This window comes from Malaclemys terrapin, chromosome 22 (genome assembly GCF_027887155.1).
Source record: "Malaclemys terrapin pileata isolate rMalTer1 chromosome 22, rMalTer1.hap1, whole genome shotgun sequence".
In the NCBI taxonomy this organism is placed as follows: Eukaryota; Metazoa; Chordata; order Testudines; family Emydidae; genus Malaclemys; species Malaclemys terrapin.
The window spans coordinates 1169908-1186426 of record NC_071526.1 but is presented as its reverse complement, the minus strand read 5'-3'; the positions used below and the strand labels follow the sequence as shown (position 1 = coordinate 1186426).

At 49.9% G+C, this 16519-nt stretch overlaps 1 protein-coding gene across 3 annotated transcripts in view; it reads right to left on the bottom strand.

Moving 5' to 3' along the window:
• Positions 1 to 204: 204 nt before the first annotated feature.
• The window catches only part of KDM1A (lysine demethylase 1A), a 157835-nt gene continuing 141520 nt past the window's right edge, over positions 205 to 16519 (bottom strand). For all 3 annotated transcript variants that reach the window (XM_054011584.1, XM_054011586.1, XM_054011585.1), the window contains 3 exons: positions 15692 to 15819; positions 8270 to 8416; positions 205 to 881 (listed from right to left, as the gene is read on the bottom strand). In XM_054011584.1, coding sequence (XP_053867559.1) covers positions 696 to 881; positions 8270 to 8416; positions 15692 to 15819 — 461 coding nt within the window. In that variant the 3' untranslated portion in view covers positions 205 to 695. The remainder of the gene's footprint in view (positions 882 to 8269; positions 8417 to 15691; positions 15820 to 16519) is intronic.

Sequence of the window (16519 nt, the reverse complement as noted above, 5' to 3'; positions counted from 1 at the left end):
CTGTAGCCTGGTGGTTAGGGCACCCACTTGGCTTCCAATCCCCTGATTCAAAGGCTATTTATCCCAAGTGAGTGATGACATTGCAGTGGCTTAAGGACTATTTTGGAGTGGTTCTGCGATGAGCATTACTTGTAACTCTGCTTTTACTACTGAGGAAAAACAACTGCACCAATTTAATTCTCAAATGAAAGAGGAAGAGAGGAACACGGTGAAAACTTTATTTTTTTCAAAAACAAACAATCAAAAAAAATCCACATAAGAGACGAATTCTACACTGTTACCAACAACAACCAGCTATTAGAGTCTGAAACCTTTTGTGCAATTACTGAACTGTGAACACGCCAGTAGGTTCTTTATGTGCCAAAAGAAATCCAACTAAACACCAGGAGCTTGGATTCCCAATGTATTTGCACTACCATAGGAATTCCTGACCAGTTTGGCAGTAAGAGACTGTATATACACTTGGAAAAACAGACAGACAGGGATCTGTATACCAGGTGCATGGGCAATAGTCAGATCATATTTCATCATATTTCATAAAGGCCATTCCAATGGGGTGACTATTAAGTGACTTCTGGCACAGTGCTTTCAGTGGCTACTGCTACAGACTACGAAGACATCTTGCTCCCAAAAACAAGTTCACAGCAAATGCATTATGAATCCATCACTCCTCTGTCCGGCAGCTTGTATCTCCCTTACATGCTAGGGGCCTGTGGTGTGGGCACACCAGGTGTAGCTTGGCGTGGCAGAGTGTACATGGCTCCAAGAAACTGGTCTGCAATACGCCCTGCTTCTCTCAGCCCACTCAGTAGAGCACCATGGACCGTTGCTGGGTAATTACGAATTGTGTGTTCTCCTGCGAAGAAGAGGCGAGGAATTGGCTGGGAAGAAGAACAAACAGCACATTGTTAAGTGTCATATAGCTGACTTAGCTCAGGTTCTCGCTCTCAAACGCTAGATTTCTCAGGCGAACTACTTAAAAATAAACATTTCTCCTAGTCACAGAGTTACTTCTGCTGCACGAAGCTGGTTTAGGTATGAACTAGGTAATCTCAGGGAATGTTATCTTTCCTTCAACAAATGCCCCTTGACCAGAGGAGAATCCTCATCTGCCTCCCAACTATCACAAATTTTCAGCTTTAAAAAGACTTGTATTGTGTTGCAAGGGAACACTTTACTGCTAGCTGTCGAGGGAGCTGGGCATTAGAGCAAAAAAAGATTATTATAGAGTTCGGTTTTGAAGCCAGAAATTGGACTGAGAGAGAACACAGAATGTTGTGCATTCAACATTACATGTTTGATCATTTCCACACCACCACACCTGATTAAAGGCCTGTCTACACGAACACGTACTGCACATCGAGCTGGGGTGTAAATCTACAGCGTTTCAGCATGCCACACACTAAGCATCTCCATTGACCCTGCTGCTACTGCGCATTAAAAGTTCATTAGTGAACACGGACATACTGTGGTCTGAATAAAGGCAGAGAGGAAAAACCTGAGACAATTAACGGTTTGTACATTACAGTCTGTGGTGCAGACTATCCAGCAACATATCAGGGGCTAAACTAATGGATTTAACCACCATAACAGTATTTAGAGAGACTAAATAAGACCCTGGTGCTGGAGCCTCACCATGAGGTGTTCAGAAGCCCCCTGCTTTTAGGGATTCCACCATTTGCTCAATAGGTTAGCAGGAGACAGGACTTTCACTGTGGCTCCTAAGGTATGGACACTTCCCTAATCCCTTCTACATTATCCCATCACTCCTCACCTTGAAAATGTTTTAAAATGATTCTTCGGAGGCATTTCTTGTAACTTATTACAACCTATTCCTTCCCCCCACTACACGATGTGGATACATGTTACAGGGTGGCCCCTTGCTGCATCATGGCGAAGGTGGAGCTGAATTGATATTTTTGTTGTTGTGAATCTTTGTAATGTGCCTCAAGCAACTTGGGGGCTGGGAAGACACTTTGTGAATGACACTTATTTCTGTACATGCTTCCTGACAGGCAGAGGATGTACTAGACCGATTTATGCTAATTTCCAGAACCTCTGTTATAGCATCATCTACCTCTCGGCTTTTTTCATGGAATAAGATGAGCCAAATTCTTACTTTTACTTCTTGAATGGGAGGATTGGACTAAGAGCTAAGCACATTCACTGCCATCAGGCAGCTGAAACATTTTACTGCAAGAACTAACAGCACAAGAGGAAGGTTCATTAGTAGAGCTGGTCAAAAAAATTTTGATGGAAGAGTTTTCAGGTGGAGAAAACAGCTTCGAACTCAAAACTTTTCTATTTCGATGAAAGTTTCAATGGAAAAGTGTGAACACAAATAATTTCATCTTTCTCGTTTCAATAAGGTAAAATGTTCTTTCTACCTTTTTATTTTGTGACAAGATGGCCGATGTAGTATGGTGGGTCCTGCTTTTCTTGGTGGTGGTGGGGCTAAGATGCCACCCCTTACCCCTGCTCTTGGGGCACCGAGGGCCCCACTAGTGAAGGTGGTAAAGGAGGGAAGCAGGGTAGGGGTCTGGGTTTGCTCCTCACTCTGAGTCCCAGCCCCTCTCAACCTCTGCGGGTCCTTACTCTCTTCCCCCTTGGGTGAGGTACCTTCAGTCCTTAGATGCTGGGGGAGGGAGTTTCCCTCCCCTGCTGGGGCAGGGTCTCCCTTACTCTGGTTTTCTGATCTTCCAAGTCTCACAGCACACCTCCAAGCTCCAGTCCTCTCTCCTTCCTCCTCCTCCTGACTGCCTGAAGCAGGGGGTTTTATTAGGTTGCTAACAGGGCCTTAATTGACTACAGGTGCTCCAATTAACCTGTAGCAACCGTCCCTAGTCTTCAGGGAACCACACCTTAATTAGCCTAGGTCTTATATACTTCCCCTCTACCACTCTCCCACTGGTCCGTGGCCCTCCTGTATCACATATCCCCCCCGCCCTGCTCAACACCATGGGGTTGGGCTACTTGGGACGAGAGACAGTGTTGTCGTGATAGGCTGTCCTCGTTGCTGTGTTGACTTCTGGCTCTATGCTGGATCCGGAAGTGAAAAGGTTGTAGGGACAGGAACCATCTAGTCACTCATGCATTCCTCTCCTTATTTGTGTGCATCCACTGGAGTAGGGCGCGGTCTGTCACAAGGGTGATCCGCCGTCAAAGTAGGTAGTACCGTAAAACCTCCATGGCCCATTTAATCGCTAGGCATTCCTTTTCTACTACGGCGTACCGTTGCTCCCTGGGCAGGAGCTTTCGGCTGAGGTAAAGGATTGGGTGCTCCTCATTCCCCACCATCTGTGAAAGGACGGCCCCAAGTCCTACCTCTGAGGCATCTGTAGGATGAATTCATTTGTGAAATCTGGGGCTATGAGCATTGCATGGCTGCAAATGGCCGTCCTTAGGTCTGTGAAAGCTTCTTCTGCTTCCTCGGTCCACTTAACTATCTCTGGGCCCCAAGCTCTTATCAGGTTCGCCAGAGGCGCTGCCCTTGTGGCGAAGCGAGGGATGAACCGTCGTTAGTACCCTACTATCCCTAAGAATGCTCTGACTTGTTTCTTGTGAATTGGGTTGGGGCCATTTCTGTATTGCCTCCACTTTGTTCCACTGGGGCTTCACCAGGCCCCTTCCGACTACATACCCGAGGTATCTGGCCTCAGCTAGCCCTATTGCACATTTGAATGGGTTAGCGGTGAGGCCAGCCTGTCTAAGAGTACCTAGTACCGCTTCCACTTCCTCCAGGTGCGTCTCCCAGTCAGGATTATGGATTACCAGATCATCTAAATAGGCAGAAGCATACTTGGCATGGGGTCGAAGTAATCTGTCCATCAATCGCTGGAAAGTTGCGGGGGCCCCATGGAGCCCAAAAGGGAGGACGGTATATTGGAAGAGGCCGTCAGGTGTAGAGATAGCGGTTTTTTCCTTGGCATCCTCAGCCAGGGGAATCTGCCAGTAGCCTTTTGTCAAGTCCAAGGTGGTCAAGTATCGGGCCTTGCCTAACTGATCCACCAGCTCATCAACATGTGGTATTGGGTAGGCATCGAATTGGGATATCTCATTTAACTTCTGAAAGTCATTACAAAACCTCAGGGTGCCACCAGGCTTGGGGACCAAAACAATAGGGCTGGACCACTGGCTGTGGGATTCCTCAATAACCCCAAGTTCTAGCATCTTCCTTACTTCTGCCCTAATTTCTTCTCTTTTTGCCTCCGGGATGCGATATGTTTTTATTGTCACCCTTGCTCCGGGACAGGTGACGATATGGTGTTGGATCAACGTTGTACGGCCTGGTTGTGTGGAGAACACATCTTGGTTCCGCTGGATCATTTTGACGACCTCCGTTTGTTGTTCTGGGGCTAATTCGGGGGATATCCTTACCTGCCCTTGTGGGCCATCTGCCTGGGGTGGAGCTGGCAGGACGGCCAGGCATGTTTCCCGATCGCGCCAGTGTTTCAGTAAGCTGACATGATAGATCTGCTCTGGCCTTCATCGGTCTGGCTGCTTTACCTTATAATTCACCTCCCCAACGGCTTCCACGATCTCACAGGGTCCACACCAACTGGCCAGGAGCTTACTTTCTGCTGTTGGTACCAGCACCAACACCCGTTCTCCTGGTTGAAATTTCCGTGTTTTTGCCTGACGATTGTAGTAGGTTCGTTGGGTCTCTTGTGCTTTCTCCAAATGCTCTCGTACTATGGGGATCACTTGGGCTATTCGTTCTCTCATCTGGGCTACATGTGCAATGATATTCTTCCCTGGGTTGGATTGTTCCTCCCATTCCTCCTTCGCAATGTCTAATATGTCACGTGGGTGGCGTCCATACACTAGCTCGAAGGGGGAGAAACCAGTAGATGCTTGGGGAACTTCTCGTATTGCAAACATCAGGTATGGTAGGATGGTATCCCAGTCTTTTCCGTCTTGGGCCACCACCTTTCAGATCATACTCTTGAGAGTGCGGTTAAATCGCTCAACCAGACCATCTGTTTGGGGATGATAGACCGAGGTCCGCAAGGCTTGGATGCGGAGCAGGATACATAAGTCTTTCATTACGCTCGACATGAAGGGAGTCCCTTGATCTGTCAGGATCTCCTTAGGGATGCCTACCCTAGCAAAAACCTGCACCAGTTCTTTTGCAATTGCCTTGGATATGGGGTTTCTTAAAGGAATGGCTTCAGGGTACCGTGTAGCATAGTTCAGGATGACAAGTATGCTTCAGTGGCCCCGGCCGTTCTTTCTAGCGGGCCTATTAGATCCATTGCTATCTTTTCAAAAGGAACTTCAATTATGGGCAAGGGTATCAACAGGGCCCTTAACTGAGGTCCGGGACTATGCAGCTGGCACTCTGGGCAGGAGGTGCAATAGCATTGGACTTCTGCCCGTACCCCTGGCCAGTAGAACCTTCTTAGGACTCTATCCAGGGTCTTGTCTGCTCCTAAATGTCCCCCAAACAGATGACTGTGAGCTAACTCTAATACAGCCCTTGTGTGCTTCTGTGGCACCAAGAGCTGTTCTACTACTTCTCCCCATATTGGCACTACCCGGTACAACAGATCCTGCTTGATTATATAGTATGGCCCCGTGCCTTTGGTTTTCCCTTCTACTGGCACGCCATTTACCTCTACTACCTCCTCCCTCACATTCGCATACAGTGGATTATCGGCTTGGTCCTGCCCAAAACATTTGCGTGCGGGACCAATCTGGCCTGATTCTATTGACTTGGGCTCCCCTCCTTCTTTTGGGGTGCTTCCGCTCGTGCTGGGGGCCGTCTCTGGGTCTCCACGGAGCCCCCTCCCAACCAGGGCAGTTCTCTGGTTTGCCGCCAAGATCCTGGTTCCTAATCTTTTGTCTGCCCTCCTTTCCCGTCTGGATTTCCGGTACTTCCCAGGGGGTGAAAATAACTCTAGGGGAAAACCCAGCAAAAATTGTGGTAGGGTCATCCATGGGTACCTCACATTCTGCTCGGGGTTTACTTTCCTCCCCTAACTCAATTGGGGGGGGACGGAGGGGGGAGAGTAGGCTCTCAAACCCAGGAAAGTCCCTGCCGATTAAGACTGGGTAGGGGAGCTTGGGGACACCCCCGCAGTCATCCTTGTAGTATTTCCCTGGATCTCAATCCGTATTGGAATTGTGGGGTAGAAATTTACTGTGCCATGGACATAGGGAAGTTAGTGGGGCAAGACCAACTGAGTGGACTGGAGTGACCTGAGACCAATGTGACAGCACTCCCAGAGTCCACCAAAGCTATGGTCTGGATGCCATTCATCTTTACTGGCCTGGTGTACTCATATTGGGCCATCGCAACCCCCACCAGGCTGATTAGGCCACATTGGTCCCCGGGATCCCCCAGACTACATTGCATGGGCTCCTCCCTATTAGGGCACTGGGCTGCTATATGCCCCAACTCCCGACACTCATAACAGCGATATCTCATTCCGGAGGTTGCCCTCTCTCTTGGGCCCTCTGACTCGCTTCCCCAACCCTCTCCCCCCGGACTCCTAGGTCCCTTTGGGGCCTCAGGCCGCTCCTTGGTGCCTGTTCTCCCAGCTATGGCTTTCCTGGAGTTCTCAATCATCCTTGGGGTAGAGACTGGCTTCCTGAAACGCCGTGTTTCACCTCATGGGGTTTCGAACAGTTCACGGGCTGCCAGTTGTCTCTCTACAAGGTGACTAGTTCGTCATAGGTGGAGGGATCATTCTGGCCTACCCAGGCTTGGAGGCCCGCAGGTAGTCCCCTTGTATAGTGGTCCAGCACCAGGAGCTCCATTTTCTCTGAATTGAGAGCCTATGGGCGTAATCACTTCCGGGCTAGGTGGATTAGGTCAAATAGTTGTGAATGCGGTGTCTTGTCTTCACAGTACTGCCATTCATAGAACCTCCAGGCTCGCAAGGCTCGTCGTTACCCCTGCCCTGGCTAGGATCTCCGCCTTCAGTCGGGGGTAAGCTGCTGCCTCCTCTGTCGTCTGTTCATAGTAGGCCTTCTGGGGCTCCCCGCACAAAAATGGGGCAAGGATACCTGACCACTGGTCTCGGGGCCAGGCCTCCCTCAGGGCTGTCCTCTCGAAGGCCAGGAGATACGCCTCCACATCATCCTCCCTGGTCATTTTCTGCAGACAGTAGCTGGCCCGTGGGGAATGTGTCCCATCATACCCGCAGCTCAGCTCCATAAGGGCCTTCACTTGGTTCTCTAGTTCCTGCAGCATGGCCCGATCTTGGGTGGCCTGGGTCATCAGCAGGTGATTGGTCTCTTGCTGCAGGGCCTCCTGTTGGGCACTTGCCTGGACCTGGGTAGCCTTCTGCTGGGCGGCAGTGGCTTGCACCAGTGCTTTGACCAGATCCTCCATCTTGAGGAAGGATGGTTGTGACCCACTCTGGATTATGTTCACGGTGCAGAAATCCCACTCCTAACACCATGTGTGACAAGATGGCCGATGTAGTATGGTGGGTCCTGCGCTTTTCTTGGGCGGGGGTGGGGGCTAAGATGCCACCCCTTGCCCCTCCTCTTGGGGCACTGAGGGCCCCACTAGTGGCCCTGGAAGGTGGTAAAGGAGGGAATCAGGGTAGGGGTCTGGGTTTGCTCCTCACTCTGAGTCCCAGCCCCTCTCAACCTCTGTGGGTCCTTACTCTCTTCCCCTTTGGGTGAGGTACCTTCAGCCCTTAGATGCTGGGGGAGGAAGTCTCCCTCCCCTGCTGGGGCAGGGTTTCCCTTACTCCGGTTTTCTGATCTTCCAAGTCTCACAGTACACCTCCAAGCTCCAGTTCTCTCTCCTGACTGCCTGAAGCAGGGCGTTTTATTAGGTTGCTAACAGGGCCTTAATTGACTACAGGTGCTGTAGAAACCCTCCCCAGTCTTCAGGGAACCACACCTTAATTAGCCTAGGGCTTATATACTTCCCCTCTACCACTCTCCCACTGCTCCCTGGCCCTCCTGTATCACAATGTAATATTGTACATTAGAATATGTTTATTATTATATATTTTATTATAATGCTTTGACATAATCAAAATGAAATATCTCCATGTTTCCAAATAGACTTTTTTTGAATTTCTGTTCAGGAGTTTCAAAATTTTGACTTCTTTTTCCAATTTAGAACAAAAATAAATTTCGAAATGTTGGATTTTCCAGAGAAAATTCTGTTTTCTGACCAGTTCTAATCATAAGAGTATCTGAGGAATGGATGAATTACCAAATGCTCCTGTTTCACAAATGGCTTTTGAAATCCTATTAAGTTCTCATGACAGTCATTTATAATTGCATTTGTAGATTCTCTCACCTGGGGAGCACCTGGAATAGCTGGTCCTGGAGTAATTGGCTGAGCCATCAAGTCATAATCATTTCCAGACGATCCAGCCGCTACATAAGAATAGGACCCCCGGGCCCAAGGGTCAGCACGCCAACGAGATACCACTGTCTCCTTGGGCTAAGACAAGAAGAGAAGAGTGTTGTGTTGTATATGTCACTAGTTCTACATGAGTAAGTTACAGCAAGTAAAATAAGCATGAGACCCCTAATGCTATCACAGTATGTGTCTATTTGTTTTCCTGTGTGTTAAGAAATATTTGCACCACAGTTTGTCATGGATCAGGAAGCTCACTTCTACAGATATTCTATCAAACACATTTAACAGGACAATAGTACAGAATCTCCACAGAAGATAGAAGATTGGAATCAGATGTTTTGAACACAATCACAAAGCAGTGACTTAGCACCTGTTGAGAACTGCAATTCCCGTGCTGTTTGTGCATGGGAATAGAATTTATGCACTTAAAAATATGCAAAATGGTAGCACTTCCTACAATTGTGAACAAAGAGCCCCTTCTGAGACTCATAAAGGATCTTTAGGAATATCCTGCCTGACCAAACTGCTTTTGCCAGTTCTAGACCTGGGATGCCACATTATGGCCCATTTTTAAATTAGAGGGACATTACAGAAAAGACTGTTACTGGTGTTCTTTGAGATGTGTTGCTCATGTGTTGCTTAGGTGCGTGTGCTCGCCACATGCACTGGTGCTGGAAGTTTTTCCCTCAGCAGTATCTGTAGGGGAGCAGCTCTGGTGCCCTCTGAAGTGGCACCCGCATGGCGCGATGTAAGGGGCGCCACTGGCTTCCCCCACCCTCAATTCCTTTTTGCCAGACACACTGAAAGTGGGGAAGGAGGGCAGGTCGCGGAATGGACATGAGCAACACATCTCGAAGGACACCAGTTACAGAAAAGGTAACTGTCTTTTCTTCTTTGAGTGCTTGCTCATGTCCATTCCACGTTAGGTGACTCCCAGCAGTTCCCATGGAGGTGGGTAGGAGTGCACAGCTGCGCAGATTGTAATACAACTCTGCTGAACCCAGTGTAGTCTCTGTCCTGCTGACTGATGGTATAATGAGACGTGAATGTGTGGACCGAGGACCACATCGTGGCTTTACAGATGTCCTGGATCGGGATGTGCACCAGGAAGGCCGCCGAAGATGCCTGTGCTCTAGTCGAATGGGCCCTGACAATCAGCAGCGGTGGGACCTTTGCTAGCTCGTAACAGGTCTTTAGGCAAGAGGTGATCCAGTTGGAAATCCTCTGCGAAGAAACTGGAAGGCCCTTCATCCTATCCCCTATAGCGATGAAGAGATCGGTCCATTTACGGAAAGGCTTGGCACGCTCCAGGTAAAAGGACAAGGCCCTCCGGACGTCCAGCGGATGCAGATGCTTCTCCTCAGCAGTCTTGTGCGGCTTGGGACAGAACACAGGCAGAAACATGTCCTGGCTCACATGGAAGGAAGATACCACCTTCGGTAGGAAGGCTGGGTGAGGCCGCAGCTGGACTGTGTCTTTATAAAACACTGTATAAGGTTTCAGAGTACCAGCCGTGTTAGTCTGTATCCGCAAAAAGAACAGGAGTACTTGTGGCACCTTAGAGACTAACAAATTTATTAGAGCATAAGCTTTCGTGGACTACAGCCCACTTCTTCGGATATAAATGCCACAAGTACTCCTGTTCTTTTTACTGTATAAGGTGGTTCCAAAGTCAAGGCCTTAATCTCTGAGACTCATCTCGCTGATGTCACCACCACCAGGAAAGCGACCTTCCAGGATAAGTAGGAAAGGGAGCAGGAGCCCAGCGGCTCAAAAGGCAGGCCGGTGAGCCTTGAGAGGACCAGGTTAAAGGTCCCACTGCAGGAGAGGGGCCCATACCTGTGGGTAAATCCTCTCGAGGCCCCTCAGGAACCTGACAGTCATGTCATGAGAAAAGACTATCTGAACTTGGATCAGCTGGTGGAACACAGAGATGGCTGCAAGGTGCACTCTAATGGAAAATGCACCAGACCCTGGGTCCTGAGATGCGGTAAGTAGTCCAAGATGGACTGCACTGAGGAACGCGAGGAAGAAATGCCATGCTCCAACACCCAGCGGGAAAACCTCGCCCACTTGGCCAAGTAAGTTAATCTTATGGATGGCTTCCTACTTCGGAGGAGGACCTACTGGATCTCCTCCAAGCAGGTATGTTCCTCTGGGTTCAACCACGGAGCGTCCACACCAAGAGGTGTAGAGACTCGAGGTTGGGGTGTAGGAGCCGACCGTGATCCTGTAACAGCAGATCCCGATGGTAGGGAAGGGGCCAGAGAAGGGACCACTGCCATGTTCATGAGCGTGCCAAACCAGTGCTGGCGAGGCCATGCAGGGGTGATCATGATAACCTGTGCCTTGTCTCTCTTCATCCTTTACTAAGACCCAGCTGACCAAAGGAATCGGAGGGAACGTGTACATCAGACCCTCGGCTCACGACAGGAGGAAGGCATCAGAGAGGGAGCCCTTGCTCAGGCCCTGCCGGGAACAATACCGATGTCACTTTCTGTTTCACCTGCTAACAAACAGATCTACTTGGAGAGTTCCCCACCTCTGGAAGATTGTGCAGGCCACGGGTGGAGCGATCACTCATGGTGAGAGAAGTCCCTGCTGAGGTGATTTGCTAGGGCATTCCTGATGCTTAGGAGGTGACCAGCTTCCAGATGGATGCCGTGGCCAATGCAGAAGTCCCAGAGATGGAGAGCCTCTTGGCAGAGAGCTGACAGGCACGCTCCTCCTTGCCTGTTGATGTAGATCATGAAGGCCATATTGTCCATAAGGACTCTCACCACTTTTCCCGACAGGTGCAACAGGAAGCCCCAACAGGCTAGCCGGAACGCTCTGAGCTTCTTGACATTTATGTGTAACATTGTCTCCTCTGGAGTCCACGTCCTCTGGGTCTGGAGATGTCCGGACCTCATTTGGGGGGCACACCTCGAAGCGTCCAACATTAGCTCAACAGATGAAGTGGGACTTCAAACAGGACTACTTCCAGGACCTTCTTGTGATCAGTCCACTACTGCAGCAAGGTGAGAACCGCTGGAGGAATGGTTACAATCTTTTCCAGGTGGTCCCTGGATTGGGAATAGGTTGACGCCAGCCATTGCTGCAGGGGCCGCATGCAGAGCCTGGCATGGCGGACCACGTATGTGCAAGCTGCCATGCGGCCTAGCAGGTGCAGACACACCCTGGCCGTTGTCAGGGGAAATGTGGACACTTTCATGATAAGGTCCATCAGGGCCTGAAACCTGTCTAACGGCAGGAGCGCTCTCGCCAGGGTCAAGTCAATCATGGCCCCAATGAATTCTATCCTTTGAGCAGGAACTAACGTGGACTTTTTGTGGTTGACCAGTAGTCCCAAGGAGCGGCACGTGGCTTGTAAGCATAGTGATGTCGTGTTAGACCTGAGCCTTGTAGCTGCCTTAGTGGCGCCAGTCGAGGTACAGGTAAACTTGGATATCCCAATGCCTGAGGTAGGCTGCAACTACCGCCATGCACCTGGTAAACACCCTTGATGCTGTAGTCAGGCCAAATGGAAGGACCACAAACTGGTAGTGGGCCGAACCAACCGTAAAACGGAGAAAGCGTGCGTGTCCTGGGAAGATCGCTACGTGAAACCGTGTGTCTTTCAGGTCGAGGGCGGCATACCAGTCTCCTGGATCCAGCGAGGGCATAATGGAGGCCAGGGAGACCATGCAAAACTTTAGCTTCCTTAGGTATCTGTTCAGGTCTCACAGGTCCAGGAAAGGACACAGACCACCCTTGGCCTTTGGGATCAGAAGAGCCCCATAACCTCCTGCTTGAGAAGACTCTTGTGAAAAAGATGGGGAGGATGTGCGTGGGCATGTGTGGAAATAAACTGGGAGGGTGTAGCCGTGCGCCACCCTACTGAGGGCCCAGAGATCCAAAGTTATTGCTGACCACGCCGGGAGGAAAAAGGAAAGGTGGTTGCAAAAAAACTGGAACCAGGAAATAGACCGGTAGGTCGTCCTCGGGCATCCCTCAAAGCAACTTTTTAGCTCCTTGCTTGGAGCAGGTCGACCCCAACTGGGAAGAGGGTGGGAGCGGGTGGCTCGTGTACAGTCTGTAGCCCTGGTGTGGCGGGTCCTGCCGGGGCTGGCTCCCTTCCCTCTGGGGAAGTTGCGGTTTTACATGCCGGACCCGGAACGTAGAGCCCCAGGGTTTTTAGGATGGTTCGGGAGTCCTTCAGCCCATGTAATTAGTTGTCCATCCAGGGCCTGGCCATCAAAGAGGAGGTCCTGAATCGACTGTTGAGTCTTGGAGGACAACCCGGAGAAGAGCAGCCAGGACGCTTACCGCATGGAGATGACAGACACCATGGTGTGGGCAGCAGAGTCTGCCATGTCAGATGCCGCTTGAAGGGCTGCCCTGGCAGCGGCTGTGCCTTTGTCGAGGATCGCCCGGTATTCTTTACCGGAACCTTCTGGGAGGGCATTCTCAAACTTGGCTAAGGTCTGCCACATGTTAAAGTTGTAGCAGCCAAGGAGGATCTGGTGGTTGGCCACCCTCAACTGTAAACTCGATGAGGAATAAAGTCCAGTCTCCTGGAGTCTTTATTTTTGGGGGTAGCTCTAGGTTGCCCCTGGCTTTCCCTGTGGTTAACTGCCTCAACCACCGGGGAATTTGGGGCAGGATGGGAGTAAAGGTATCATGCCCCTCAGTCGGGACAAAGTATTTACGCTCTGCCCGTTTGGAAATGGGGGGGGGGGCAGAGAGGAGGGGGTTTGCCACAAGATGCTGGATATCTTCAATACCCCTTCATGAAGGGGAAGGGCGACCCTAGCAGAGGCTGTGGAGGAGAGGATGTAGAACAGGGAGTCCATTTGCTCTTCCAACTCCTCTGCTTGCAGGCCAAGGTTGGACACAACCCTCTTCAACAGCTCCTGGTGCACTTTAGCATCATCCTGAGGAACCGGGTGAGGGTGCTCTGTGATGGCCTCATTTGGAGATGAGGAGGAGGCGGCCAGTACCGTGGGTTCCACGACACCATTTGGTGGTCCAGCAAGCTGTTCCTCTTGGTCTACATGGACTTGCAGGGTTTTATCCCCTGGGGCCTCAAGCACCGTAGGCAGTTGGGTTGTTGAGGCCACAGGCCTGTCCAAGGCTCCCGACACAGAGTGGGCAGGCTGGGAGGGCTGGGTGAACCCCCACAGGTTCCAGGGGTACCATGGGCCCGGCCACCAGGCAGGTTTCAGTACCGATGATGCAGGTGGCACCGAGGGTCTGGGAGGCTGCCCTGCTGATATGGAGCTTTGCTCTGTACTGGAGCCATATCGGGAGCGATTGCTAGCTGGTGACCTGGATCCACTGGAGCGGCGACCTCATGTCTAGTGATAATCGCGATTATGTCTAGAGGAGGACTGGTCCGAGCGGGATGTGCACTTCCATGGGGACCTCAGTGACCGGTGGCGCTCGGCAAATCTGCGACAGGAGACTGCCAATCCATGTCTCGCACTTTGAGACTGGTACTGAACGAGGAACGGGACCTGCAGATCACCTGATCACTCCCGGGATCTGTAATGGTGTTCTGATGATGTTCAGGGATGGTCCTGACGTTCCTGCCGGGAAGCACCAGGTAACTGGCGAGGTCTGCCTCGAATCCCGCTGCTGGTGCCCAAGGTCTGGTGATTGTAGAGGGCTCCGATGTGTCTGCCTCCTTAACTTGGAGGCATGATGGCTTTGAGTGGGTGACTGGTGGTGGGATGTCCCCTGCGATCGGGAGCGGTACCGTTGGGGCAAGGGCAGATGGAAAGGTCCCAAGGCGGCCTTACCCCAAGATCTGGCCACTGCCAGGGCTGGTGTGGGCAGCACTAGGAGTATCAGGATCTCCTGCACAGCCTTGAGCGCTTCAGGCGTTGACGGCACCTGAAGCTGATGAAGGCCCGCCTCTGTGTCCGGGCTTCCAGGCTCGACATGAGCTGAGGCCCGACTTCCCAACAGGGGAGATGAGCCGCCCAGTGTGGGTCTTAGCTCGCCCTCAGCCCTGTCCTTCCCCTTGCAGGGAGTAGGAGACCGTCCCCTACTGCCCTTCTTCGACTTCCTGGCCAGGGCCGTTGATCAGTGCCAGTGGGGCACTACACACCGATGCTGCGGTGCTGGGTGCCAAGTTGGGCCTTTGCTCTGGGGCCGGAGTAAGCGCCGACTCCATCAGGAACACTAAGTCTGTTTTCACGCTCTCTCTTAGTCCTAGGTTTAAAGGACTTGCAGATTCGACACATCACTTATGTGCTCTTCACCGAGGCACCCAAGACAGCTACTATGCAGATCGCTCATGGGCATGGGCCGTTTGCAGCAATTGCAGGGCTTAAAGCCTGGGGTCCGGGGCATGCCCCATCCCACAGCTAAGTCCCTGACAGGACTAATAAAACTAACTATTGCTAAGGGCTAACTAACTCAATTACTAACTATGTACACTAACTTTACAAGAACTCTAGTTTGTATGAATGAAGTCTAAGCAACACTAGTAAGAGCAGCGAACGTTCCGTGAAACATCATTGGCAGCAAGAAGGAACTGAGGATAGGGGGAGCCAGTAGTGTCCCTTATACGCCATGCGGGTTCCACTCCAGAGGGTGCCAGAGCCGCTCTGCTACAGATACTGCTGAGGGAAAAACTTCCGGCACCGGTGCATGTGGCGAGCACACACACCCCTAATGTGAAATGGACATGAGCAAGCACTCGAAAAAGAATCTGATATTGTGATAAATGTATCAAAGATGTAAACATTGTGCTAGGTCAGTTAATACATTTAGCAAAGAGGATCCTAACTATTTGTCATTCTTTCACAGAAATTGCTATCCTTGCCCTGATCCTAATCTAAAAATAGAATTCCTGAATTAATTTATGTACATCTGACCATTTTAGTTTACACAATTTTTTAAGACTTGTCAGATTAAGTGTGGCCTAGAGAACGAACAATTCAAAACCCATCTAAAGTCCTACAAGGTCTCTGACATTTTGAAAAATGGTTATGGTTTTGATAAAGTCACTCCATAAACAAGTCCTAGAAAAAAGAAGAACAGGAGTACTTGTGGCACCTTAGAGACTAACAAATTTATTAGAGCATAAGCTTTCGTGGACTACAGCCCACTTCTTCGGATGCATACTTTTTGCGGATACAGACTAACACGGCTGCTACTCTGAAAAAAGTCCTAGAAAAGAACAGCTGGCACTCTCATATACCATGGAGGCATTCAAACACTGTTGCAAAGAGTGGCATAAATACCTAGCACAGACAGGTAGATAATACAATCAATTATCTAGGATTCTTATGTTTTCTAGCAGCAAAGAGTCCTGTGGCACCTTATAGACTAACAGACTGATATACAAAACAGTGTGAGTAGTACCTGGGGGACAGCACTGCTGCCAAAGATGCCTTTGAGAATTGCAAGGCAGCGCCCAACAATGACATCATCACTGATGTTTTCCATGATCCCAGCTGCTTCTCCTGCTACTAAGGCCAAGAGAATTGGAGCTAAGGAGGAGGAGGAAGAACAATGCATCAAGGTGCTGGTAGATTTTTTTTAAATTATGAGTAAAGTACTTTAACTTAAACTTAGAAAAATGTGTAACAGAATGTAAATTTTCCAGACAAACCAAACCCAACAAAATTACAAAATGGCCTTAAGTCACCAAGAGCCAGGTAAACCACCACAGTGCAAATACTTCACTTTGAAACAAGTGAGATAAGATTACATTATAATTAAAATGGACATTTTGTTAGTTTCTTAGCTGGGACAATCCGAATGACTGGAATGTTAAAAATCACTGTTTATAACCTGCTTAGGAAGGATTAAGTTGGTAAAAGAGATGGAGGTGGCCCTCATTAAGGACACCATCGCTTTTTTAAAATGGGGAATCATGGGCTGTGTCTAGTGGGGCTCCACAGGGACTGGTACAACATTTTTATGAATAATCTGGAATTAAAGACGAAATAATTGATGACACAGACTGGCAAACAATGAAGAAGACCGGGCTGTCATACAGAGTGATCTGGATTGCTTGGTAAAGGGAAGTTACTTACCCTTTTGTAACAGGAGTTCTTTGAGATGTGTGTTCCCTACCTGTATTCCACTGTGGATACATGTGTACTCCATGCATTTGAGACTAGAGAATCCTAGCAAGTAGTGTCTGTTAGTCTGCATCTGTGCCCCTGCTTGCTTCAGTAAGTGCTG